The sequence below is a fragment of the Terrapene carolina genome, unplaced genomic scaffold (genome assembly GCF_002925995.2).
Source record: "Terrapene carolina triunguis isolate 2854851 unplaced genomic scaffold, T_m_triunguis-2.0 Scaffold16, whole genome shotgun sequence".
Classification (NCBI taxonomy): domain Eukaryota; kingdom Metazoa; phylum Chordata; order Testudines; family Emydidae; genus Terrapene; species Terrapene triunguis.
The window spans coordinates 1003894-1031092 of record NW_020664367.1 but is presented as its reverse complement, the minus strand read 5'-3'; the positions used below and the strand labels follow the sequence as shown (position 1 = coordinate 1031092).

The 27199-nt window shown below is 43.2% G+C and overlaps 1 protein-coding gene across 5 annotated transcripts in view; it reads right to left on the bottom strand.

The window, feature by feature from the left end:
• Positions 1-4238: 4238 nt before the first annotated feature.
• Positions 4239-27199, bottom strand: part of RCBTB2 (RCC1 and BTB domain containing protein 2) — a 70235-nt gene continuing 47274 nt past the window's right edge. For 4 of the 5 annotated variants that reach the window (XM_026651605.2, XM_026650850.2, XM_026651195.2 and 1 more), the window contains 4 exons: positions 25949-26075; positions 15762-15901; positions 14971-15101; positions 4239-6504 (listed from right to left, as the gene is read on the bottom strand). In XM_026651605.2, coding sequence (XP_026507390.1) covers positions 6364-6504; positions 14971-15101; positions 15762-15901; positions 25949-26075 — 539 coding nt within the window. In that variant the 3' untranslated portion in view covers positions 4239-6363. Of the gene's footprint in view, positions 6505-14970; positions 15102-15761; positions 15902-16728; positions 16839-25948; positions 26076-27199 lie in introns of those variants that run through there. The other variant, XR_003369770.2, reaches the window with a different exon arrangement.

Sequence of the window (27199 nt, the reverse complement as noted above, 5' to 3'; positions counted from 1 at the left end):
AGTTCAGTACTTAGACAGGCTATCCTTTCTCTACTGTGACAATGTACTTTTTTTGTTCAGGCAGACTGAAGACTACATTTAAAAGTGTATGGTTGCATATTGTACAACTAATGGATTTCATTCCTTTCAAGATAAATAAAATAGCTTTAATAAGATTTATTGGTGATCATTGTAACTTCCTTTTTTATTAGGTATAAAGTTAATAAGAAAGTATCATAATAACAGCCTTCTGTTTCATGCTTAGGCTGCAATCCTACAACTGGTGTGAGCAGAGTCCCATCGATTTCAGTGAAGCTCTATACATGTGCAGGGATCTAGCTCTAAATACACAATTGGGCCCTTAGCCATCTACAAAACTTCCATTAGTTCCCTCAGTTTGAGTTCATTTCAGATTTTGCTAACTATATTTTCTCCCAGCATTATCGTTATTTGTATTACAGTAGCACACAAGGCCCCAATGAAGATCAGGACCCCCTTGTGTTAGACACTGTACGAATATATACAGTTGCTGCTTTGAGGAACTTACAATCTAAATAGACAAGACAAGGGGCAGGAGGGGACCATGATGCACACTGGTGAAACAGAATTGGTCAATGGCAGGGATAGAGATGGGAAGAGAACTCAAGTCTCCAGCTACCCAGTCTAGGCCTACCCACTAGATTGTGCATCCTCAGATGAAACAATGCAGACTCCACCTGAAAATCAGGTTACTCTTTCTGCTTCTTCCGTCATCACCAACTAAAGAATCTGGAATTACAATTTAATTGGAAGTTCTGCTGATGACATGGGAGGTAGAATGGGAATAATGCTCTGTCTACTTTACCACTCTGACCCTCTTAACTGATTTTCCACCTTCCAACTAGTAACACACACAAACCACAAAGAAAGCAAGTAAGATGTATATTATAGAAAGTTATTTCACAAGTTTCTTACTGCTGTAGCCCTCATTTTCTCTCCCTCTGACTATCTGTCAGTTGTTGCTCTGCTATGTCTAACTTAGGTCCCTGCCACTTGGAGCTTAAAACTTATCTATCTTCTCAGTAAGGTTTGACTGGATACAAAGTTTGTTGCTATGCTAGCTTTGCAGTGCTGACTAGAATGTTTGTAAAATCAGTACATGTGACTTTGAATTGCGCCTGGGTGCTATAAGCAAAATTTGTCACTCTTCTGACTGCTTTAACCCAAACCTTCACCTAAAAATATAAACGTTTTCAGCAAAATATCTTATCTCCAGTTTACAGAAACTACCATATTAACTGTCAGGATACAATTTCCAAGCAGTACATTTAATATTTCTGGTGAGTTACAGTAAATGCTCCAATTGCCATTAGAGGATTTTGAAAGTTTATGACATTTGAGATTAGTACTTTTATTACTGCTTCACACACAGCTCTTCAAAATGATCTAGTGTTTTCGAAATTTTATTCCAGAAAGGGAAAAGGATCCAAAGTTGGACAAACAATAGTACTAGAGACCTTTTCTCTCTGCAGTTTTAACCATGTCTGGGTCCCTTCCTTATGGCCTCTTATTTCCTGATACGATGTGTTTTAAAGGTCAGAGTAACTTCTCTGATTAACTATTACTGAAAAAGAATATAAAAAACTGTATTCAGTTATTTATGCTCCTCTTCAACTTCAGCTCTTTCATGTAAATCTATACATGAAGAATTTTGTATTTCCAAAACACTGGTACTCTAGACAAGTCTAAGTAAGCATGTGCACAGCAGTCTGTGAGAGCTACTGCAGTTATTTGCAGGCCAAGAAAGAAACCAATTATAAAAGTGCATGAAACGGTGGGAAACCTGTAGAAGGTTGTGTTGTTGTAGGAAACCAGCAACGATACAGTCTGAATATTTTAAAATGTAACAAGTTTAGTTTATACAGGTATCCTGGGAAAAAAAAAAAAACCCCTTCTTTATCAAGCAGAAGTGGTATGTCAAAAACACAGAAGGCATTTCATCTAGTTGCAATCACTCTTTTTCACTACTGCATTAACTTCTTTGAAAGGCTTGAAATCTGTTTTCCTGTCAAATTCCCCCCATTTTTGTGCAGACATTGGTTTTATTGCTGCTTATGAGTCTAACAGTCATTTCTTTAAAGGCTTGTCTATACAAACACTTAGTCATTTCCCCCCCTCCCACCGCCCTGGAAGCTGGGCTATAAATCTACCCCTCCCTAGCCTGCTGCTGGGTACTAAAGTTCTGTAGCACTCAGTGATCCTACCCCGCTTTGAAAGAGGAGTAGTTCAAAGGGCACTATGGAACTTCTAGTGCAGGCTAGTGCATGGGTAGATTTTCACCCCAGCTTGCCACATGCAAATGAGCCCTTAGAAAAAGACTGTGGTCTTTAAACTATAATCTTTATCCTGTAAGTTACCTATTTCTCTCCCCTCATCCCCACAACATGCTAATAAGGAAGTAATAAACAGCTGTTTAAGAATGGTCGAAGCAATTCGATGTAGGCTTTAGATTGTAATAAAAAGTAAACAGGTCAAAGGCTAAGATCTTAAATATAACCGTTTTATTAGTTGTCTATTAAGCCATATGAGTTTTTACAGAAATCTGAAGTTGGCTGGATATTTTATTATGGTAGGGCTACGAACATTATACATCCTTAGAGGTCAAGCAAAATTTGTCATGCTAATGGATAAAGGTTTTATTTTACAAAGTAATCCCAAGGAAACAATTATCTTCAGTTTATATAAAAAGCATTTATATACTACAGCAATTTACACAGTGAACATGCTTTGTAATAAAGCTCCATCATTCCAAAGGTGGGTCCTAGAAAATACCATGAGGCTGAACCTACTAACATCAATCACTGTGATAGCCCCTTTATTGTAGTAGTTTACTTTTATTCCTTTTAAGTTCCATTTAATTCAAGAAATATTTATTTACCTGTTTTCCCCAGTGGTTAGTTGGAGGAGTCTCTTGTTCAGCTGTCCAAGGATATTTTAGGCCATCAGTCAAGTTTTCGAATGAATACCTCACCTGTCTAGGATTACAGACCCCAGTGTCTACAAATATTTTTTCATTGCTGTCTGAACTGGAGTCTCCGGAAACACATTTAATACTGGCTAACAACTGATCCAATTCCAAGATCAAGAGCAGTGGTGGTGGCAGCATCCTCAATCGTCAAAAACAAAAAAATATAAAACCGTTACCGCCCAGGCTGGATTTAGTGTCCTCACATTGCTGTTCAAGCATGCACCTGTATAAACACACACACATTTTGGTTTCCAACCATCAAGTCAGTGCACTTCTGAAGGCTGGACCTTTAAGTGCAAAGGAAAGTATCTTGTGTTGCTGTTTAATGAGTAATGTGAATGAAAGCTAAATAAATATATTTTTACTACATGTGCCTATAGCAGTGTATAAATATACTATTAAATTGTCCGGGTCAAGAATTAAATGCATAAAATCCTCATTGAATGAACAAACCAAGATGTCTGCATTTTATCTTCAAAACCGACATCACTGAAGAGAAGTTCTCTCAAAGAGTTAGTCCCACATGGTTACTACTACAAAAATAAAAAGCTGCCTGAAAAAAACCAGCCCAAGCTTTGGTGTGCACAGCATGAACTGAAATAATGCTCATGGCTAAGAGACTAAAGGGTGATAGACACTGCTAAGAATTGGTTTTCCTGTCAGCCTCATCTACAAATGCATCCTTGTTTCCTTAGTCGCTGAATGCAGACTATTTAGTAGAGTGCAGATGCCCAAATTTTCATTTCACAGGAAATTGAGGTAGGGAAGTGCTATTATCCCCTTTTGACAGAGGCAGAACTGAGACATAGACTAAGGGTACCTGTACCCAGCAGTTGGGAGATGTTATTTCCAGCTTTGTTAGCTGTACATGCTCTGCGTGAGCTAGTGCCTAAAAATAACTGTGGCCACAGCAGCTCAGGCTAGCTAGCCAAGTACGTACCCAGGGGCATGGGTAGGCTTATTCTTAGATGACTAGCCCAAGCCACTGCTCATTCCAGTGATACTAGAGATTTTTGAGCAGCTCTCTTCTGTTTCCTAAGCACAGCACTAAAAACATCACTTTGCCACCATTAGCTAAAAATTGGTGAAGAATTATAATAATAATAAATGGAGATATCCAATCTCCTAGAACTGGAAGGGCCCCTGAAAGGTCATCAAGTCCAGCCCCCTGCCTTCACTAGGCAGGACCAAGTACTGATTTTGCCCCAGATCCCTAAGTGGCCCTCTCAAGGGTTGAGCTCACAACCCTGGGTTTAGCAGGCCAATGCTCAAACAACTGAGCTATCCGTGTAACTATATTGGTAGCACTATAGAACAGAATGGACCCTGAGAGAGCAGAGGGAAAGCTGCCTACAGCGAGTAAGCGTGCTAGGTATAGTGCAAATACAGAACAGAAATAGTATTAATGAGCCTGTGTATGTATGTCTGGGTTAATAAAGGTGTGTGTTATGAATGTTACATTGTTTTAGATGTATAAAGTTGAAGATTTAAGATTGCTGTCAGCGACTGCACATGGTTGATCACCGTATGCAGAGTGCAACATTTAATACTGTTCTAATTGTATGACATTGCAGTTGGGATATTTTTAAATCTGTATTAAGAAATTGTGTTAAGGGATTTATTTCCAGAGCTTTATGCTTAGATTACATTGTAGCCAGGGATCATCAGTGTGCTACTGTAATAAAAGATACTTTGTTTTGGAAAAGTACTGCCTGTGTATCTAGCAATTCTATTGGAAGGCTGTATCCGAGTCCTCCCAAGGGTAACTGGTCTAAGATATTCTGGGGAGTTTTTCTAAAGAGGCACTGCTAGTAAACCTGAGTAATTCCTCTAGGCCGGGTCCCCTTTCACCCTGCAGAAACAGAGTAATAAGTTAGGAGGCTACCTGGAAGGGAACCTCTGCTAAACCCAGGAGGGGGCAATAGATAAGCTATTCTGGTGGTACCGTGGGTCTGTTTTTGGGGTAACACCAGGATGGTCACACTGCAATTTTTAGGTGCTAACTGGAGCAGAGCTAGCAGCTGTATGGATCCAGAACTAGGAATTACATCTCCCAGCTGCTGTGTAGACGTGCCTAAGGGCACACAGGAAGTCTATGACAGAGCAAGGCTAGGGTGGTGTCCTAACCACTGGCTCATCAGTTTTTGAAGCCAGTTCACCTATTCTTTTAACAGAAATTAGATTAAGTAATTTACACGCAAATTAGTCTTCTGTATCATAACAGAAACCAAAACTGATAAATATTTTATAATCTCAACATCCTGTATCACAGTGCAAAAGTCTTTCCACGCAAGCATTAGCATACTGAAACCTCCTCCACCTATTGCTTTAGCAAGTGTTTGAATGGCACCTGGTTACCACTTGAAAAGACTTTGAGTTTAATTTTCATGATTTAATCATTGAATTGATTTATAACTTTCCCTATCCCTCCTCCCCCACACATAATTCATGTCAAGCACCTGTCTTATCTGTAAACACCAGTAGAAAAGTCAACTGATAATTCCTTTTTGTTGAGTTTCTTTTTCATGGCAGGTGAAGAGGTGTGTTTCTGAGCAGCAAAACTAACAGTGAAATAACTCATTATGTGACAAAACCAATTAGAAGTTACTGTTCCACTGGAAAGGTGAGGTAAAGTCCCTGGGGAAAATAACCAATTCTTTTTCATCTGAGAAAATGACTTTAAGAGCCAAGAACTCAAAACTAGCCCTTTAAAATAAGTCCTTCATACTTAAATAAATTCAGCATAGTCTCCTCTTGAGCCTTTGCTGCTCCTAATTTACAAAGTATCCATTCTGTGGCTTTTTCTTTACATTAGGGGCTCGTTTAAGAGGGATTTGTATGATATATCCCTTTAGCCTATCGTTAGCAAAACAAGCATCTATCTCAACACTTCTCTAGAGGGTGTGAGAAATTAACCAGAAAGGAACCTTCTTGTAGCACATTTACTTTGATTGACCTTAAAGGTGCATAATAAAGCTTTAGCAACAGCCAGCTTCATGCTATCCAGTAAACTCAGATGAAGATGTTAAAGAACTGTTTTTTGAAAATATTTCAAGGAAGAAAACAAGGAATACAAATGGAAGACAGTGACCAGTCCACTTGATTTTAACGGAAAACTTAATTATTCCATTAGGATTTTTTTTTAAACCTAAGTTGTTGGCAGATTGTTTATATCTATTGTTTTTTCTATACCATACCCATCTTCACAAAGCTTGTGCATTAGGTTACCTGGAAGCTTACTAAATCCGCCCATCAACAGTGACACTGACTTTACTGGATGTTGTCCTCTTTTCTTTCAGGCATTCTGAGTGCTGATAAGTTTTTCAAAGGGGAAGTGTTCCCATGATGAAAGTATCTTCCTTTGCAGCAAGCATTCTTCAGTTTTTAAATGCTCCTACTCTGCTTGCTTTGCTAATGAAATTCTTCAAGAGGTCATGGTCCATTTCTGCAAAGCCTGTCGTTTGTGTAACCACAGTCAAGTGGTTTATACAAAACCTGAAGCAAAATTCTTCTAAGTCCTAGGAACAAAATACGGTTATGAGTTATTCAATCAGATATTACAAATTTAAGTGAGCATTCACAACTTGGCTGTCTGTTTCATCCCAACAATATCCACATGAATGTTTACAAATGCTAAATAATACCTAGACCAAAACATTACAATAGCAAGGCCAGAAACTTATCAAGGCAGCTGCTACTGTTTTGATTGGTTACGGAGCTGACATCCGGCTATCCTTCTTCCTAAAGCTCAACTCAAGGCCACGCTTCCTGAAAACGTCAGTTAACTATCAAAAGAGGACGCTGCCCATCCACTGAAAACAGCAAGATGATTGAAGCAAGAGTAGCACAGTAAAAGTATGTTGGAGAAGGGGTAGAGTGAAGGGGTGCCCAACCTAGGATACAAGATGGATGGAAAGGGAAGAGTGGGTGAAGGGAAGGAAGGCACTCCTACCCTTAGATTTCAAAGTAGAAAGACAAATATGAAAATATTTGCAAATGATGTCATGCGTAAACTTGGGGTTCTTCTTAGAGTAGCTGCAGTGATGTATTTCACTTAGGTGTGAGTGTGCCCAGGCCACTGGAGCTGGAGAATTTTGCCTAGCAGGAGCAATAGAGGGGCACCACTTGCGCCTTGCAGCCATAGTCCCTCACCTGGTTATGTGTGGCGGCACCATTCCAACCCCCCTCAGAGCCTTCTTACTACCCATGGCTGGAGTTGGAGCTGTGTGTGGTCTTAACCTCACACTCTGTCACTAATTTAGTGTTTTTTCTAGTTGTATGTAATTAGTCATAACCTTAGATTAGTGTTAGTTGTATGTAGTTAAGTATTCCCCTGTGATGCCCTCACCAGGGTTTACACATTGCCTGTTGTGTGTGGGAGCGATTCCTAATAATGATCCCCACATACAGTCTTTGCTGTGCTTGGGTGAGGCCATGTCAAGGAGCAGTGTTCGGTCTGTAGATTGTTCATGAGACGCACTCAGGTGGATAGGGAACTTTGAACATGTGCTGTTTTAAGCAAACAGGCCACGTGGCCTGCTTCAGCACTGAGGGCCTTGTCAGATCAGAGGTCATCGCCCTTGAGATCCAAGAGTGCTACTGCCTCGTGCTCTGAAGCAAGGGGGGGGGGGGAGAAGGAGCCATTCTCTGTTGAGTGTGCTGAGGAAAAAGTTCACATAATACCAAATTAAGACTGTTCCAGGTCTCATGGACTCTCCTTCCTCCCCCAGGAACAGTGTGGACTGGCATGGCGTTAGTGCCGGCGCATGGGATGGTGCGGATGCCTCTAACTGCTCCCCGGCACTGAGTAGGGGCATTAGAGACCTGTATCGTCAACTCCAGTTCTGGCCCCGAGGTATCTATTGAGTTCGGTACTGACGAGGGAGATGCCAGCACCGACTGTTTTCATATTGGCATCGTACCAAGTGGCTACCATCCTCCTCTGACTTTCCATCTTGACCTCTCCTTTGGTCCAGGACTTGGCGAGGACTGCATTGTTTATAGCCCCGTTGGCTGGACGGGCCACTGAACCCTCGGGTCTGTTGGCACTGCAGACAGTATTTCCCCTTCCATAGTCTGTGGAAACAGGGCCAGTACCAGGCTCAGTGCAAGAGTCCTGGGCACCAGGAAACTTCTCAGCACCATTGCAGCTGGCACTGCAGATGTTACCAGGGTGACTTTCACCATCCTTCACCTCGGGACCATCAGCTGTTTTGGTACTGCTGCTGACTTCGGGGTCCACACCACTTCTGGCACTGGCATACTTGGGGCCGGGAATGTAGTATGTGAGCAGGCAAAGGGTAGCACACTCCAGGGTACTCTGCCAAGAGGCGATCAGGTTGTGGCAGTTCTGCATTGACAAGTGGTCTTTGAAGCCCAGTGTTCTGCGAGTCATCTTTGCAGCGTGGTGCTTCCCATCGAGCGACCTGTTTGCTACAAGGGTCAACAGGAAATGCTGGCTGTTCTGCTCTCAAGGGGACCTCAGTCCAGGCTCCGTGACCAATGCCTTCCACTTCATCTGGCAGTCGGCTCTTCTATGAACTTTTCCTCAAACTCCGACCATTCCACAGGTCATCTTCAAGCTGAAAGTAGAAGGGGCCAAACTCATCTTCATTGCCTCGGCATGGCCAAAGCAGTGCTGGTTTTCCGACCTCCTCACACTGTCGATTCAGCCTCCGGTATCCCTTCCTGTCCATCCTGACCTGCTCATGCAGAATCACAGTCACACTCTGCATCCCATGCTCAGCTCTCTACATCTCATGGCGTGGCTGCTCTGTGGTTGAATAAGGAAGAGAAATGCTTGGTGGTTGTTTGACAGGGTCCTACTCAGTAGTAGAAAACCCTCTACTAGGAAAGCCTATTCGGCAAAGGGGAAGTGTTTTTCAATATGGCCCGCAGAGTTCAGCTGATGCTGGCTAGTATCTTGGAGTATTTGACATCTTGGAGTATTTGCTGCATCTTCAGTGGTCGGGCCTTTTGCTTAGCTCAGCATTTTGCATAGCATCTATCGGCGCTCTCAGTCTTTCATTCATCCATTCATGTATCTAAAGTGGTTTCTCCGTTTAACTGAAACCAGGTGGTATATTTACTTGTATTTTTTCCTAAGCTGCATTCATTGCCAGAGGAGGAACAGCCTCTTCACACACTGGACACCAGACGATTCTAGCCTTCTATCTGGACAGGACTAAACCCTTTCTGGTGTCACCTCATCTGTTTATGTTGTATGCAGACTGTATGAAGGGACAGGCAGTCTCCTCACAGAGGATTTCTAAGTGGATAACTTCCTGCATCAAGACTGCATATGAATGGTGAAGGGTTAAAATCCATGTGCATGTTATATAACAACCTGGTATATGGATTGTGCCAGCTCTTTCTCAGACCCAAAGTCCAGAGTTTGGTCTGGAGACCAGAGGCCTAGCTAATAGTGATCAGCTAAGAGAAAGCTGGGGTAAACAAGATGACATTGCCTTTGCTAAGATCTGCTTGGTCAGTAGAAATGCCAGATGTTGAAGCAATAACTGAATAATTATGTTTCATCCAATGTTTCAAATTGAACAAAGGATCCCTGTTCCTATTGTGTTTCTCCTGAAGGGAAAACAGTCTTCCCACAGATCCAACCTTGAGTTTATGAAAATTGGCACATGTCAGTATAATGATATGGCATCCTTCCACCTCCCTTCCAAGGGACCAATGCCCTGCCTTAAGACATAAAGGAGACAATCTCTATTTTCATATGCTTTCACTGTTTCTTTGCTTTATCCCCTAGATATGTACCTGTCGGACAATCAAAAGAGTTGCTCCATTCCTATGGACCCCAAATCAAAATTCAACATATATATTTTATATTAATAACATTTTATCAAAGTATTAATTAAATGTTAACTTGCTAATTTGAGACCATGGGCGGAGACATTATGTAACCTTTTAACCATTGGCTAATGTGCTATCTTGTCTTGCTGCAAAACCTATCCTGGGGTGTGGAACTGCCTACCCCGTCACTTTCCCCCGCCCATGGAAAATCTATATACTTCATTGTAATCAATTGATTGACAGTGTCTCTGAGCCTAATAAGCCAGGTGACACTCCGCCAGCGCTGTGTGTAATAAACCCCTATGCTTTGACCTCTACACAGTGTGGATTTATGTCCTTCAAATGGCTTTGGCTACACACCCGCTACAGGAGCGAGAATATTCTACAAGAGCACAAGCTATGTCAATAGCGTTATTAAGTGACATCTTGCTGTTGGATATTTGCAGGACTAATGCATGGTTGTCGATACATATGTTTACAAACCATGACGCCACTACCGTGGCATCCAGAGCAGATGCAAACTTTGGGAAGGCAGTCCTTTGGTCCTTGTTTAGCTAGACTCCGAGCCCAGTGCCGTGGGAGTACTGCTTGTGAGTCACCTAAAGGGAATACATGGCTGCATCTATTTGAAGAAGAAACAGTTACTTACTGTAACTGTGGTTCTTCAAGATTTGATGCAGATGTTTATTCCACGACCCACCCTCTGTCTCCTCTGCATCAGAGTCTACTCTCTGGCTATTCAATGTGAAAGAACTGAGGAGGGTCGGATGGCGCTGCCTCATATAGCCAGGGGAGGGGCTCTAGCCATAAGGCGCTAGCGCTGCCCTCCTATGGGTACTGCTAGGCAAAATTCTCCAGCTCTGGTGCGCTGGGTGCGCACATGCCTAAGTGGAATACACATCTGCATCACATCTCAAAAAATCACAATTAAAGTAAATAATTGTTTCTCTTCACTCCACTGTTGTTCATGGGGTTGCTTTTAGAATATGTGGAAGACTGCAAAAATGTTTATGAATTTGGAAAGTTTATGAATTTTAGTAGAAATGATTGATACTGAAAATGTGTGTTTAAAAAGTTTCAATCATCCAACCAGCTAGCATACCCTGTGACTGACTAGACTGCAGTGGGTTTGGTAATCTAAGTGACCACCTCAAAAACAACAGGATGAAATTTGTTCATATGAACTATATGATGAATCCTTATGCATGACCAGAAATCAGGATCACGTCACAAACATGAACAGGAGACAGCTAACATAATTTGGTCAGCTCTGTATTTCAACTTGAAGGTAGACACAATATAAAAATGCAAAAGGTGCAACCATATGCAATAACTCTAAAAATTGTTATTTGTACACTCAAAAAGAAATAAATGCATCATATAACAATAAAGCCTTCAATTTTCCTAGTGTATGCCTGGAAAAAGGCTAATGATTCCTTCCCTCCTTTACCCACATTAACTTCAACAGCGGCCATCTGCAAAATTTGTCAAAAATACCATTTATTTTCTAGCCATTGAAGGACCCCAAATTAACTGCCTCCTCTACCCTGAATATTTAACATAATGAAAGGACACGTTAGCCTCACAAGGATGTAGATATACACGTTGACCTCTGAATGTGTGTCTTGTAACATGTGCAGAGAAAAAACAGCAGCTGGATTAGACATGATGGTAAAAATAACTGTCTTGTCCTAGACTTACTAGTACAAGTGTTAGATCAATAGTGAGATTTTCTGAAAATTCTCAGTATAGGTACACCCAGCGTGGATGACTGTCATATGTTCTGTAGACCATGCAACAGTAACTGCACTCAGTGAGCATTGCCCATTCAACCTTCTCGCAGTGGCAGCATTCCCTCTCTTTATGCACTGAGACCTATCCCTTTTGCAGCTTGTTCCTGTGTAAACAACTTCTGCAGAAGGAAAAGGAATTAGCCTGTCCTTTGCAGCAAGCACATTACAGACAGAGTTAGCCACAAGGCAATATTTTGACATCATGATTCACAATCTGCAACCTCTTTGAAGCGTGTTGAAAAAAGAAATGTACTAATCCTAGTCAGTTTCCCTCTGTGTGAAGTATACAAGTATTGCACACTGGGCAGGAGGGAAAAGGGGAAGTTCCGAAGATGCTAGTTCATTTCCCTTTGTAGTCCCTTCCATGGGTTAAATGCTTCTAGTCTGCTGCCTCTGCAGAGATGCAATTAAAGCCGAAAAAGGAGACCAACAGTTATAAAAGTGGGTTTAAAAAGAAAAAGGGAATAAAGTGGGGAAAAAATGCCCAGAGGGAAAAGGCATGGAACCACAAAAAAGTGTGTGTGTGTGGTGGGGGACACAACAACAAAAAAGAGGAAGAACAGGAAATGCCAAAAATATAGAAGAAAGTGGCAAGAGTAGGGGGTAAGAGTGTGCACGGGAATGTAATGACAGTTTAGATTTCATTCCAGATTATATTCCAGGAATCCTAGGAGTACTACAATCTTTGTCTAAAAGAAAATTAAGGGAGGTTGCTTCCCTGCTATACTGAAAAAAAAATCTCTTCACTGGCCAGTCGGGGGAACGATGTTTAATAATTTTGGTGGTTAGGAAATCGTAACTTTTAATTTCTAGTATAAATAACAGCTAATTAACCTTCAATCCAGCCCACAGTACATTAGAAATGTGCTATAAAAATAGCAATTGCATAGAACTACTCCTGCAAACAGACAATACCTCAGCAAGCATTTCCACAATTTTCAAAGGTGTCGTATTTGTGACTATTACTTCTGGATGCATTTATCTTTTGTAAAGTCAATTAAGTCAATTTATTTTTCATATTAGGGCTGAGAACTGCAGCATATTCCCATCTTTTACTTGTGTTGATTACATAAATTGAAAATAAATTAGAAACTAAACATTGGTACCTTTTCCAACTGCTACATATAGATTTATTTTATGAACTGATGATTTCTAGAGAGAAATTTCATGTTTTACATTTCTGCACCTTGTAGTCTTAAAAGTGTTTGCAGCTAAGGTGCTGACACACTATCCTATACTTTCACTATTTCTGCAGTTTTAACAGTGCTTACCTCCTTCAGTTTATAATCAATGGCTGTGCTAAAGGACAATACAAAATTTCTGAAAGAGTATTACAGTTGCTAATTAAAACTGAATCATAGAAGGTAGAGCTGGAAAACATGCATGAGGTCATCCAGTCCATCCCCATCACCACCTGTTTCCTACAATATATTCACGGGCGCTTTGTCCAGGCTAGTTTTACATGTTGCATGACACATAATTTCACTTGTAATAGTTCCAAGTGAAACAGGTTGATCAAAGCCTTTTCTGATGTTGACAAGTAGAATTAAAGGTGTAGAATATTTTTAAGGTGAGGCAGTCTATTTTGAAGTTTCTATAACAAACTTCAAATGAAAACCTATCCTATTAAGAGTAAAAGTTGCTGCGCTTCCCCACACCACAGTATCTTTCACTTCAGTGTCCACAACACTAAAAATCCGACCCTTCCTTTCTGGTTCTAATGTTACAATTATTAATGCCCTGGTCATCTTCTGCTTTGATTACTTAGTGAGGTTGGTGGAGATGCCATTATCTCCCCACATTGCTCTGCCTCCAGACAAAATTATTTTTTTGTCAATCCGACCATGTCAACCCCCCCACCCCACATCTTCCAACCCCTCAATATTAAATGTACACTTCTTGTCTCCTCATCTTCAAGCTCTGCACAAATGCATCCAAATTTATAGCTCATTTTTTATCCTGTCATACTTATATCATCAATGATGACAGTTTCAACACTCCCTTCTTCTACTTCCATTTTTGCCCCTTCTCCCTCACTGCCCTCTATGCATGGACAGCCTACCAATCCAGCTTCGCCAGACATGTACATTCTTCTCATTTAAATCCCTCCCTACAGGCTTCTTTAGAAAGGCAAAACTAAATGAAAGAAATAATAAACATTTTAAAAGGTCTCAGTTCAGCGCCATCCTTTGGGTTTCCCAGTGTGACTTGATTTCTTAATAAGGATGAAGCTGTAAATTATAAAAACCTGCCAAGCTGACAGATTTAACTGGTTTTGCAAGTAATTAATAAACCAAGATATTGGCACTACTGAATATTTGTGGTGTTCAGTCAGCACACCTATTTACTCACATACGTGGTTCCCTATCAACCAGATGGGGCAAATTCACCACTGGATTAAGCAGACTGCTATTATACTGCAATCAATGGATTGGCAATGTTTTGGCCAGTAACAAATTTAGTCTCAATGCACACATTTAACTTGTGTTAGTATTTGTGGGAGTTTGATGTATTCATGAAGGGACCTTCCTTAACTAGCTGGTCAGGTTGAAATGATATATTAAGTCTAAAATTAATATTCAAGTATCTTGTAAATACCAAACTACAGATATTTTGCAGACCGAATAGTACTGAAAAATAAAGAAAAGGCAAACTTCTTTCACAAAATAAAATGTTAGCATATTTGCAAATAAAACGGTTTTTTTAAGTAGTGCCCATTACACTATTGGTGCTTTCCAGACATTCTAGAATGACGTTCCCTGCTCACAATCCAAGAATAGACAGATGAGAAGACACAGGATAGGGGAAAAGAAACAACAGGCAATTTGTTTACATGTCAACATGAGTCACTGTAAGCCGCATAGCAGAAGTCAATCTTTGAGAGAGGAACAAATGCATACAGAGAAGGGCCTTACAAGATAGCCCAAGGAGGTTGTATCCTGTGTAAGGGGACCATGTGGAAGGAGGTAGAGAGAGGATTGTGCAAAAATCTGACAAATGGTCAGTGAAGGTACATTGGAAGAACATGGTCAGAAGGTAATGCAAAACTCAAAGGTGGATAAGTGGCTTTGGCAGAGTTATATACTAAGTGGTGATGAGAAGCTTAAATGTCATGCCAGAGCAGATGAGGAGACAGTGAAAGAATTCAAAGAGGAGACTGACACAATCGAGTCAGCAGGCAAGGAAGATGACATTAGCAGCCTCATTTTGTAGGGACTGAAAGGGGAAATGTCCATGCTTAGGGAAGCCAGAGAAGTTGATTACAATATTCATGTGTGATGGTTCATTAATTGCAAAAAATAGTTAACATAAATAGATCCATGTCCCGAAAAACAGTTATCTCACTAAGGAACTTCTAGTACAAATAAAAGTTTTCCATACCTCAGCTTCATATTTGACTGCAGCTGAAAGAAGAGCAATTGCATTCTCCTCACAAATGCTTTGTTTGATAGTTTGCTGGCAAAGCTTTTTCAATCTATTTTCTCTATAGAATGTTGCCAAATCTAGCAGCCCTGTTGAGAATTAGGTAGAAAATTCACAGATATTTGGTTGTCTTTATGCAAGCCATATAAACCTGTATTTCGGATTTATCAGTTTGTTTCTCTATGATTCCATGATCCACTTTTACACAAAACCTCCAAAAAGGCTTTATGCAAATTGAAGAGTTCACACTTATTAAGACACAAGTGCTCCATCTTTTTTGCAGTTTGCATCACATTTTAATAGAGATTATTTAGTGAACCATCTCCCCTCTCTTCAGTGATGATTTGGGCCAGCACCCTTCCCATTTGTGGTCAAATAATGTCTGTGGCAACTACATCAAATGGAAAGATAATATTAGGAAGGTATCAGGGTCTTTTTAAAACTGTTTTAAATATGAGAAATGATGGTCCTTTTTGAATACAGTCTACATTTGCTGTTCATTTCATCCTCCCCTCCCGTTCACTCTGCCCCTTTCTTCCACTGCATCTTTGCCATCCTCCTCCTCCTGCACGATTCTCTGCTGCATGGATCACCTCATCCATGTACATGCGATGGAGCATAAAAGAAGGTTTAAAGGATAGTAAAATAACAATGAACATGATCAACTCCATTTTTCTAGAACCTGTTAAAACAAACTTTAAGTTCTCTCCTAACAGTAACTTGACATTATTTGAATTTATGCCAATTACCTATTGCATCCTCAGGAGGGAGACTGATGCTGTCTGTGTACAGATATTCCAGGAAGGCTCGGTAAACTTGATAAGAGAATTCACTCATTTCTATAATATCATCATCATTGTTATTTAATATGGAACGAAAATGCTCACACCTAATGAACAAAAATAAGACACACATGGTGAATAGTTAAGTTTGGTAAATTAACACAAGTAAGGTGTCTATATCAATGATAAAGATGGAGAATAAAATATATAGTGCTGTGATAATACCAACAGATTTTTTTTGATGAGGTAGGGAGGAGTCCATTAAACTCATTGTAATTCTTTTACATGATTTATATTTTAAGTATTATACTGATTCTATTCCCTGCCTCCTTTTGCAAATACATTTTAGGATTAATTAAGACAATTCTTATTCTTGAAGATCTGTTTTTCCAAACTTCTGTACTCTCTAGTTACATCATGTTATCAGTACTGTAGATTACATTTATTCTGATGTTATCATCTAGCCCTTGTTTCTAAATTTAATTTAAACTCCTCATTCTCCATGTTTAAAATATTAAAACCAGAACAGTCTTAGACATATCCTTGACCATCTTTTTGTTACAATAACCAGCCTTAATACTTGCATTTAAAAACCCAGATTATGTCTCTAATATCTGTATTATACATCTTAACTGAATTAAAATTCCCCAATTCTGCCAGACAACAGTACCAACGTATTTGGAAAGCAGGTTCTTTTTCTAGTTTCTAAAAGAATGTTATTACAATACTGCAGTCAAATACTCAACCACTGAGCTATGGCTCCAACAATACTGGAAAGACAGTGCCCAAATGAATCAGCTGTTAAATCTGTTGGATTGTTTTGAAGATTCTTGAGTAACCAAGCATTTTATCTGTCCCCCGTTAAAAACTTGTCCTAGAATAAACACAATTTAATTTGACTTTTTTCCTCCAGCATCTTGTCTATATGCCCCACCTTAGAATTTGCTTTTCTTTTAGTCAGAAGATTTTACAACTAAGCCTGCTTGTTATATCTTCATGGGTAGGCACATTATCTCATCATAGGTCTACATGGCACAGAGAGCACTATAAATGAAAAACAAAAATCTACTTATTTATCAGTTATTTTACCTTCCTTTTATATTGGTCTAAATTGTTCTCTCTATATATTTTGCTTTATATGTTATGCATTTTTCATGTCATGAAAATATATAAACATAAAATCACAAATCAATAAAATACTCAGGAGTTATAATTTGGTTTCTCTCGCGTTGTTGTGCAGGGATGTGGGACTTGAAGGGGCAGCCAAAATCCTGTACCTTTGTTTTCTGAGCACAAGGTAGGGGGGTCATAGTAATGGTAGTGACCTCCAATGGAGCAGAACATGGGTAGAGCCCATTAGCTCTTCTGCATTGTGGTCAGGAATTTGGAAAGGGGGGAGTGCACGCTGCGTCTTTTAAAGGGAATAGCAGTTGCTGCTCATCCACGCAATCCCCAAGTGCCCATGGATACATCTTTTTCTGTAGGCAGAATGCCTCTGGCCTCTCCCACTTGAACAGGGCCTGCCCACCATTCCACCACTACCACCACATGCTAGTAGCCATCAATCTCACAATTTAGTTTTAGGAGTACTTACAGAACAAGGCAAAAAAAAAATCCCACTGAGTTATAAAAATGCAGCAATAAAAAGGATCTCTTAAAAATAAAACACTCCTGATAATGCTCGCAAAGGGAAGCATTCAGCAATGGTGTGTTACATGCATGTTATCCTCTTAGCCAAGTGTGATAATAGTTATACCTTGAGGTAATATGGCTTAATGAAGCTATTAATCTGATGTTCCATTGTCTTGTAGCCAAATGTATGAATCTGTGGATTACTTACCTGTAAAGAAGTTGATGTTTATTTTATGAACAAGCAATAATTAGTAGGAGGAAAATATTTAACTTAGGAAGGAAGACACCACTTTCGGCAGAAAGGCCGGATGGGGTCGCAGTTGGATTTTGTCCTTGTAGAACACCTATATGGCGGCTCTAATGTCAGAGCTTTAATCTCCGACACTCGTCTTGCCAATGTTATCGCCACAAGGAAAGCGACATTCCATGACAGGTGGGAAAGGGAGCAGGAGCCCATAGGCTCAAAGGGTGAGCCCGTGAGCCTAGAAAGAACCAAGTTAAGGTCCCATTGTAGGATAGGAGCCCGGACTAGTGGGATGCGCCTCTCGAGGACTCTCAGGAATCTGCTTCACAGGTTGTACTGGAAATTTTCCCCCCAGCAGCTCCCGTCAGGTCGGCTGTGGAGCCCCCTGGAGTGGCGTCTTCATCACGCTCAATATTATGACCCTGCTAACCTGGCCTCTCCTCAGTTCCCTCTTGCCGACTACTCCACAGAGGGATGGAAGGGTGGGTATTGGAATGGACCTGAACAACACATCTCAAAGGGTACGTCTATACTTACCTCTGGGTCCGGCGGTAAGCAATCGATCTTCTGGGATCGATTTATCGCGTCTTGTCTAGACGTGATAAATCGATCCCGGATCGATCCCGGAAGTGCTCGCCGTCGACGCCGGTATTCCTGCTCCGCGAGAGGAGTACGCAGAGTCGACGGGGGAGCCTGCCTGCCGTGAGTGGACCCGCGGTAAGTTCGAACTAAGATAGTTCGACTTCAGCTACGTGAATAACGTAGCTGAAGTTGCGTATCTTAGTTCGAAGTGGGGGGTTAGTGTGGACCAGCCCAAAGAACAACAGTTACAAGAATGTGAGTAACCGTTTTTTCTATTTCAAGTGTTTGTTCACGTCAATTCCAATCAGGTGACTCCCAAGCTCTACCCCAGAGGTGGAGTCGGAGTTAAGGAATCGCTGATTAGAGCACCACTCTGCTGAAAGCTGCATCATCTCTAGCGTGCTGTGTGATGGCACTGTGAGAGGTGAACGTATGCACCGAGGACCAAGTAGCTGCCCTGCAGATTTCCTATATCAGGACCTGGGCCAGAAACGCAGCCGACGAGGCCTGTGCCCTTGTGGAATGAGCCTTAAGAGGCGGGTCTGGGACCTTGGCCAGCTCATAACGTGCGGATACAGGCCATGATCCATGAAGATAATCTTTGAGATGAGACTGGGAGTCCTTTCATGCGGTCTGCCACTGCCACAAACAGCTGGTTCGACCTCTTGAACGGCTTTGTGCACTCAATGTAGAATGCTAACATCTGCCGAACATCTAATGAGTGCAGCCTTTGCTCTTGGGTACTGTTGTGTGGCTTGGGATACAGGACAGGTAGAAAAATGTCTTGGCTAATATGGAATTGTTAAACTACCATAGGGAGAAAGGCCGGGTGAGGTCTGAGTTGCACCTTGTCCTTGTGGAAGACCAGGTAGGGTGGGTCGAAGGTAAGGGCCTTTAACTCTGACACCCTCCTGGCTGATGTGATGGCGACCAGGAAGGCTACTTTCCATGACAGGTAGAGAAGGGAGCAAGTCATCAGTGGTTCGAATGGGGGTCCCATTAATCTGGACAGGACCAGGTTAAGGTCCCATGCCGGAAGAGGCTGTCTAACCCGAGGATATAGCCGTTCCAGGCCCTTAAGGAAATGTCCTACCATAGGGTTAGTGAATATGGAGCATCCAGACATGCCCCGGATGAAAGGTCGAGATAGCAGCAAGGTGTACCTTGATAGATGACGCTGCCAGGCCTTGTTGGTTGAGGTGCAGAAGGTACTCCGGGATGAGTGGTATAGACGCCTGGAGTGGAGGAGTGTGATGTTGAGCACACCAGCAAGTGTACCTTTTCCACTTGGTCAGATAAGTGGCCCTGGCAGATGGTTTTCTGCTGCCGACCAGGACCATTCTTACTGTTCTGAGCACAGGAGCTCCATTGGGTTTAGCCATAAAGCTTCCAAGTCTTGATATGGAGGGATTGGAGGTCCGGGTGGTGAAGACAACCATGATCCTGCGTGATCAGATCGGAGTAGAGTGATAACACGATGGGAGTGTCCACTGACAGCTCCAGAAGTGTGGTGTACCAACGCTGGCAGGGCCACGCCGGGGCCAGCAGAATTACTACAGCTCTGTCTCTGCGGATTTTCAGCAGTACTCTGTGCACGAGTGGGAATGGTGGAAAGGCATACATGAGATGGTCTCCCCAAGGGAGCAGGAACACATCCGAGATCGAACCCGGGCTGTGTTTCTGAAAGGAGCAGAACATTGGGCATCTTCCGTTGCTCCTGGTGGCAAACAGATTGACCTGGGGAAACCCACACTTTTGGAAGATGGAATATATGACATCCAGATGGATGGCCCACTCGTGATTGTGAAACGATCCGCTGAGATGGTCCGCTAGTTCGTTCTGCACACCTGGGAGATAGAACACATCCAGGTGAATGGAGTGGGCTATGCAGAACTCCCATAGCTGAAGGGCCTCCTGACATAGGGTGGAAAAGCGGGCTCCACCATGCTTGTTGATGTAAAACATGGCCGTGGTGTTGTCTGTTATTACCCGCACACTCTGGCCTTGGAACCGGGATAGGAAGGTTTGGCATGCTAGCCGTACTGCTCTGAGCTCTCTGATATTGATATGCAGGGAGAGCTCATCCTGCGACCATAATCCTGTGTCTGGAGCTCTCCCAGATGTGCCCCCCAACCCAGAGCTGAAGTGTCCATTACTAGGGACAAGGAGGGCTGGGGGCTGTTGAAGGGGATTCCCTTGCAGACTGTGCGAGGGTTGAGCCATCATTGGAGGGACTCAACTACTTGTTCTGGCACCGTGACCACTGATTCCAGGCTGTTGCGCCCCGTGTGGTATACAGACACGAGCCATGCTTGAAGTGGTCTGAGCCTCAGTCTGGCATGCCTCAGTCTGGCATGCCATACCACATAAGTGCAGGGTGCCATGTGACCAAAGAGACTCAGGCATCCCCTCGTGGTAGTGGTCAGCTACCTCCTGAGGTTTTGGATAATGTCTTTCATGGTCTGAAATTGGGTCTCTGGCAGGAACACCCTTGCGTGCACCGAGTCCAGCACCACACCGATGAATTCTATTCTTTGAGTCGGTGACAAGGTTGACTTGTTCATGTTGAGCAGGAAACCCAGCCTCTCAAAAGTCGCTCGAACTAGTCGGACTTGAGACTCCACCTGCTCACTGGTATGTCCCCTGAGTAGCCAGTTGTCGAGGTAAGGATATACCTGCACCTGCCTCCTGCGGAGGAAGGCTGCTACGAACGACACACACTTGGTGAACACTCGGGGGGCTATCGACGGACCAAAGGGGAGTACTATGAACTGATGGTGTTTGTGGCTGGCTACAAACTGCAGAAATCATCTGTGCGTGGGCTGAATAGCTATGTGAAAGTACATGTCTTTCATGTCGAGGGCAGCATACCAGTCTTCCGGATCCAGGGAAGGAATAATCATGCTCAGAGAGACCATGCGGAACTTCAACTTCACCATGAACCTGTTGAGGCTGTGCAGGTCTAGAATGGGTCTGAGACCCCCCCTTTGCCTTGAGTATTAGGAAATAGCAGGAGTAGAACCCCTTGTCCCTTAGCTCCTGAGGAACCTCCTCCACTGCTCCTATGGTGAGGAGTGATTGCACCTCCTGGATAAGGAGCTGCTCGTGAGAAGGGTCCCCGAAGAGGGATGGGGAAGCGGAATGGGAGGGAGGGGAAGAGCAGAATTGGAGAGAATATCCCACTTCTACCATGCGGAGAACCCAGCTATCCAATGTTATTTGGGACCATGCATGGTAGAAGTGGGATAGATGATTCTGAAAGCAGGGTTGAGGTTCCGGTATACGGTCTGGCACGTCGTCCCCGGGCACACCTTCAAAACGCCTGCTTGGAGGCCAAGGAGGTGCGTGCCTGGCCCTGTGCTGACGAGGGCTGGGACGGCTTATGCCTGCCGTTCCTACCTCGTCTTTTAGAAAAGTCTTGCCTAAGCTGAGGTTGAGGTTTAAAGTGTTTTCACTGAGTAGCTGGGGTATGCATCCCCAGCGACTTCATCGTTTCCCTCAAATCCTTCAGACCATGTAGCCTGGAGTCTCTTTGCTTCGCGAATAATCCTGTCCCATCAAAGGGCAGGTCCTGCAGGGTCTGTTGGACCTCAGGGCATAGGCCCGAAACTTGAAGCCATGAGGTCCTCCTCATTGCTATGTCAGAGGACAAGGCACGCACCGCCGAGTCAGCAGTGTCCAGTGAGGCCTGTAAAGAGGTCCGTTCCACTTTCTTGCCCTTCTCCACAATGGCCCCAAACTCATCCCTGGACTCTGATGGTATTAGCTCCTTAAATTTGAGCATGGAGTTCCGTGAGTTAAAATTATATCTGCTCAGGACTGCCAGCTGATTAGCAATCCTGAGCTGTAGGCCCCCTCATGGAGTAGACCCTTCTACCAAAAAGGTCAAGTTTTTTAGAGTCCTTGGACTTAGGCGTGGGTCCCTGCTGCCCTTGCCTTTCACGTTCATTAACCGCAGACACTATCAAGGAGCAGGGCTGCGGGTGGGAGTATAGATACTCGTAACCCTTGGAGGGAATGAAGTATTTGCGTTCTACTCCCTTGGCCATTGGGGAGATGGAGGCCTGGGTCTGGCACACAGTTTTGGTGGTGTTTTGAATGATCCTAATGAGTGGCAGCGCCACTCGGGATAGACCTTCTGGGGCCAAAATGTCCAGCATTGGGTCCTCATGTTCAACCACCTCCTCGGCTTGCAAGCCCATGTTGCGCGCCACCCTGCAGAGTAGGTCCTGGTGGGCACGACTATCTATGGGTGGTCATCCTAAGACTGAAGTTTCCGCTACTGCCTCGTCTGGGGAAGAGGATGAGGACGCAGGCAGGGGAACCGGGTCATCCTGGGCCTGTTGGTCCATGGGGACCTCCTGCTTGACCTGCTGTTCCGGGTCAATGATCCCCTGTTCCACTGTAGGGGCAGGGGTCTATGCCGGTGAAAGTGCTGTAACCGGAACCCCTTCAGCACTTCTGGGTGTGGGGCGGCTGGCCAAGGCCGTTGGCAGCTTGGGCTTGGATGCCAAGGACCAGGAGCCCTTGGACAAGGTACCCTGGGATTGGTCATATGCCCAGGGGGTCCAAAAAGACCATTGTGCCGGTCCTTTCAATTGAGGTGACCATGGCATTGCACCCGCGTTGGGCCATCAATGCGTTGACTGGTGCTGGCTCCGGTGTGAGTACCTAGACCCCGCATTCTGAGGACAGGGACCGGGATCTAGAGGGCCATGGCGGTGCCAATTGGAGTTGGCCAGGTGAGCGGTGCTGTGAGGAAGGGGAGCGGTGCCGAGACCTCGATCTGTATCGAGGGGATCGATGACGCGATGATGATCAGCGCTGGGAGCGGGACCTCCGCGATCATGGACCAGTGCTGCGAGTTTGACTGGTGCCGGGAATCAGTGGCCTGGAGATGCAGGCGGGCACACCATTGTTGGCTTGCCACCGGTAGCACCCTCGGCAGTGCAGGGGGCTTGTCGCGGAGACTCGGAGACCACGGTGCCATCATGGCAATGAGGTCCCGTGCGGTCTAGAAGGTGTCCGGAGTGCACGGTAGTCCCACCTCCTCTACCATATGGATTGGGGAGTCCAACAGTCCCGGGCACAATTGTACACCTTGCATGTCTGAAGTCCCCAGAGCTGACTTCACGGGTCTTGGGGCCAGGTGTTCCTCTCTGGGACGCGCCCCATTGGTCGAGACTGCAGGGGAGGGTCTCACAGGAGATCCGCGTCTACCCTGCTTGGCGTGCTTCTTCTGCGGTGCCAGAGAGTGGGACAGGTCCCAGGCAGTTCCCACAGTCTTAGGCACGGGGAACGGCGGTGCTGTGAGTCTCTGTGCTCAGTGTCGGGTCCTGCTGCACTGAGATTGGCTGTGGTTTAAGAGCCGCCTCCAGAGGGAGCTGTTTCAACCTGAAATCCTGCTCCTTTCTGGTCCTGGGTCAAAAACCCTTGCAAATCCTGCACCTATCGGCTTAGTGAGCCTCCCCAGACACTTTAAACAAGCATTGTGGGGGTCGCCCATTGGCATGGCTTATTGCAGGACTTGCAGGGCTTGAACCCCGGGGATCGAGGCATGCCCCGAGGTCCCCAGGGGGAAAGGTCGGGGTGGAAGGGAAACCCTCCACTCCTAACAGAACTACTACTAACTAATAAAAACCAGAACAACTATAAACTACTAACATAACCTACACTAGAAAGCTAGGGGAAGCAAATAAAACTTGTAAGCAAGCCACTCACGGTTCCAACAACCATCACAGGCGGTAAGAAGGAACTGAGGAGACGCTGGGTCAGCAGGGTCATATATTGAGCACCCTGAAGGCGCCACTCCAGGGGGCTCCACAGCCACTCCGATGGGAGCTGCTGGGGGAAAAATTTCCAGCAACCGTGCACGTGGCGTGCGCACACCTGATTGGAATCGACGTGAACAAGCACTCGAAAAAGAACCACAATTACTGCAGGGTAACTGTTCTTTCTCATTTAAGTGATTGTCCACACAGATTCCACTCTAGGTGATTAACAAGCAGTTATCTTGAGCCTGGAGGTGAGAAAGAAAAGGCAATTATTTACAAAAATCTACAAAGAATTCAGAAAGGTTCTAACTCGTTTGTCTATGACAAAACTCTAAACTCTTAACCAACTACTTTTCATGAAAACACTTCCTAAAGCAAGGTGCATCAAATATTCAAGAGGCATGGGCACTGAAGGCTTTCCGTCTCACAGTCACAGGTGGTAAGAAGGAACTGAATGGCGGCTGAGCACATGCATCCACCAAAGCCAAGGGTAAGGGCGTGCTGGGGTGCAGGTCCAGCAGACATGGCTTTCAAAGGAATCTGATCCCAAATGCATACCTAGAGTGGAATCTGTGTGGACAACATACCTCAAAGAAGAACAAGCCATTTCAAGCAAAGATGGCAGAATGAAGGTGTGTATCAGAGTGCAGGAGATGAAGGGAGCACATGGAGAAAAGATAACAATGTAGGGAAGTAGTGGAGTACTAGGATATGAGAGCAGAGCTGTAAATTGAGGCAAGGTTAATTACGGTGAAGCCAAGGAGCTTGAATTTGATGCAGTAACATCCAGGAAATCAGTGAAAGGATTCAAGATGAGGAAAAGGAAGATGGAGAAGCGATGATGGTAATCAAGGCAAGAAGCAGGTTTTGGCAGAGGAGGTACATTAGGCAGGAAGGGGCAAATTATTGTAAAATTAAAGAGGGTGAAGCAAAAAAGAGTTATCAAGAGAGTGGAGATGGGAGGAGAAGCAGTATGGTCAAATGAACCGGACACTAGGGTGTGAGTCAGGAGACCTGGGTTCTACTTCCAGTTTTGCCACTAACCTACTGTGTGACCAGTTTTGGAGATATTCTCAAAATTTGCTATGCTTTTTGCTTCCACAAATAACATCATATGAAAATCTGTTCTAACAATAACATGCAGACTCATTTAATGGAATTTACACAACTTAATAACATCTGCATATCAATCAGTTAGATTGAAAAGTGATATTAGCCTGCAAATAGTTGTGAACACACAAAGGGAGATCAGTCTGAAATTCAGGCCCACCAAGTTAGTCAAAGAAATAACTAAGACATACAGGATGTGAGATTGGACAGAAAGAGGATAGGTTGGAAGTAGATATGTACATTTGGGAAGCATCCAGAGAAGCAGCACTTGAAACAATTGGAGGTGATGATGTTGCCAGCTGGAAATAGAGGATAGAAGGGACCAAGGACAGAAACCTGAAAAACATGAACTCCTGGGTGAGAGGGGAGGATGCAGAGCTACCAATGAAGGTGATAAAGAAGAGATGAAGGAAGAGAGAAGCAGAGGGCCCCAGGTGTAGAAGTCAAGAAAGGAAAGGAGGAGAAAGTGATCAACTAAGGAGAAGGCAGCAGAGAAAAAAGACAGATAAGTGCTCCTTTTTCCTAGCAAGGAAAAGATCTTAAGAAGCTTGATCAGGATAGTTTAGACGCAGTAAAGAGGGTGGAAGCCAGACTGGAGGAGAGCAAGTAAAGAGTATAGGCAACAGGATTAGGCAGTGTGCTATGAAATTTTTGGATCCAAAGGAAGGGGAGGAGGAAATTAGGCTAATACTTAGAAAAGCAGGTGGTTTTCAGCATAAGGCCTGCTCATAATCACACAGGAAAGAAACCAAATATCAACAGCATTAAACAGTATTACTCAGCATGAGTAAAGTGTTGATGTTATTCCTTACCTAATTTTGAGAAGAACTTTATGAACATGAATATATTTTCCATCCACTAGAAACTTCAAGTCTGCAGTGTCAGGGTTGTCAAATTCCTTCTTCAGTGATTGGGCTACTGTTAGGTGGTCATCAAGTTCTAAGATAACAAAGGTATTTAAGAGTTATTGATGAATAAATAACAATGTTCCATATCTCATGATTCCTGGCTTTAAGTCAGCATATCAATGAAAGCAATGCTGTTCATAAACACAACCTTCCACTCAAGACCAGTAACACAACAATAATGTTAGAGTTTGGACCTCTAGAACAGGGAGTAAAGGCTATGTCACTACAATTCCTACATGACTATCCACTCCAAACAAATACGTATCTCAATTAAAAAAGAGGTCCACCTAGTATCTCTCAGATAAGTTTCACCCTAGTACAGGAATATTTCCTACCATCCAGAAAAATCTCAACAGTCTCAGAAGTTTAATGTTACAATCGGTAGTACATATTATCAGTTACTTTTACTTGTTTAAATTTTAAACTTGTTACTTATTTTATCAGAAAGTGTTTATTTTTCAAATTATTTATTCTGGCATATGTACCAGAAACATAAAATCATATTGGAATCTGCTAAAAAAGAAAAAATTTCTGTTTTAAATACTTCCACTATGAGAGATGCCATTTCACATCAAGAATAGCAAAACAAGTGAATACATCCATAAGTGCAGGTGAAGTGTCCTCAATATAACAGCCTTACAGATAAACACTAACAATTCTATACAGATATTGGAAAAATGAGCTTGCTTCAGTGGTGCTATTTAAAGCATTGCATGTATTAAATTCTGTATGTCTATGCAGGTATGTACATATATACATACTACAGTCCTCTGTGATACCTCTGTGACAAGTCTATCATATAGCCTTGACATCCTCATCTGCTGTCTGTCCACAAATCCATCTCTCATGGACTAGTTCTAATACTTCAACCCCTTCAGCAGCTTCAAATAGCCATTTTCTTTTAAAACAAACAAACAAACAAACAAACCCGTCATAAAAATATTTCCTCCTCTTCCCAGGGATAGTAACAGCTTTTCTCTACATAAATGTCACAGATTTAAAGTCTGATATCTTGCAGCCTCATCAACTTAATGAATAGGACAAAACACACCTTCACTGTTGTCTGACGTAACAAGTACATCCCCTTGGAAGGGCTGATGTTCAACTGACATGTTGTTATAGATCAAAATAATGCCTGCAGCATTTTGTTGTGGA